The sequence below is a fragment of the Buceros rhinoceros genome, unplaced genomic scaffold (genome assembly GCF_000710305.1).
Source record: "Buceros rhinoceros silvestris isolate BGI_N320 unplaced genomic scaffold, ASM71030v1 scaffold14218, whole genome shotgun sequence".
Taxonomy (NCBI): Eukaryota; Metazoa; Chordata; class Aves; order Bucerotiformes; family Bucerotidae; genus Buceros; species Buceros rhinoceros.
Genome location: NW_010426448.1, coordinates 35,063 through 35,365, shown reverse-complemented (window position 1 = coordinate 35,365; position 303 = coordinate 35,063). Strand labels below are relative to the sequence as shown.

Below are 303 nucleotides of genomic sequence, written 5' to 3'. Positions count from 1 at the left end.
CTTGGCTTCACCACAAAAGCTCCCCCAAACAGCACCAGCACCCCCCAGACCCCACTCACCCTCACGGCGCGGATGGCCAGGGAGCCGTTCAGCAGCTGGTGCAGGCGTCCACTGGCCACCACCGGCACCCCGTCCTTGCTCCAGCGGACAAGGGGCACAGGGTGGCCCTGGGCATGGCAGTCAAGCAGGGCATTGCCCCCAGGCTGCTCTACCTGGTAGGTGCTGGGGTCCCCCTGTATGATGGGTGCCTCTGGGAAAGGGAGAAGAGTGTCAGAGGAGAGGGGCTGGCCCACCACCCAGGTT

At 66.0% G+C, this 303-nt stretch overlaps 1 protein-coding gene across 1 annotated transcript in view; it reads right to left on the bottom strand.

Annotated features, from left to right (window-relative positions):
* The window catches only part of LOC104498163 (hemicentin-2-like), a gene marked incomplete at both ends in the record, with an annotated part of 39,909 nt that overhangs the window by 4,804 nt on the left and 34,802 nt on the right, over positions 1-303 (bottom strand). The window contains one exon of the mRNA XM_010141512.1: positions 60-252. Coding sequence (XP_010139814.1) covers positions 60-252 — 193 coding nt within the window. The remainder of the gene's footprint in view (positions 1-59; positions 253-303) is intronic.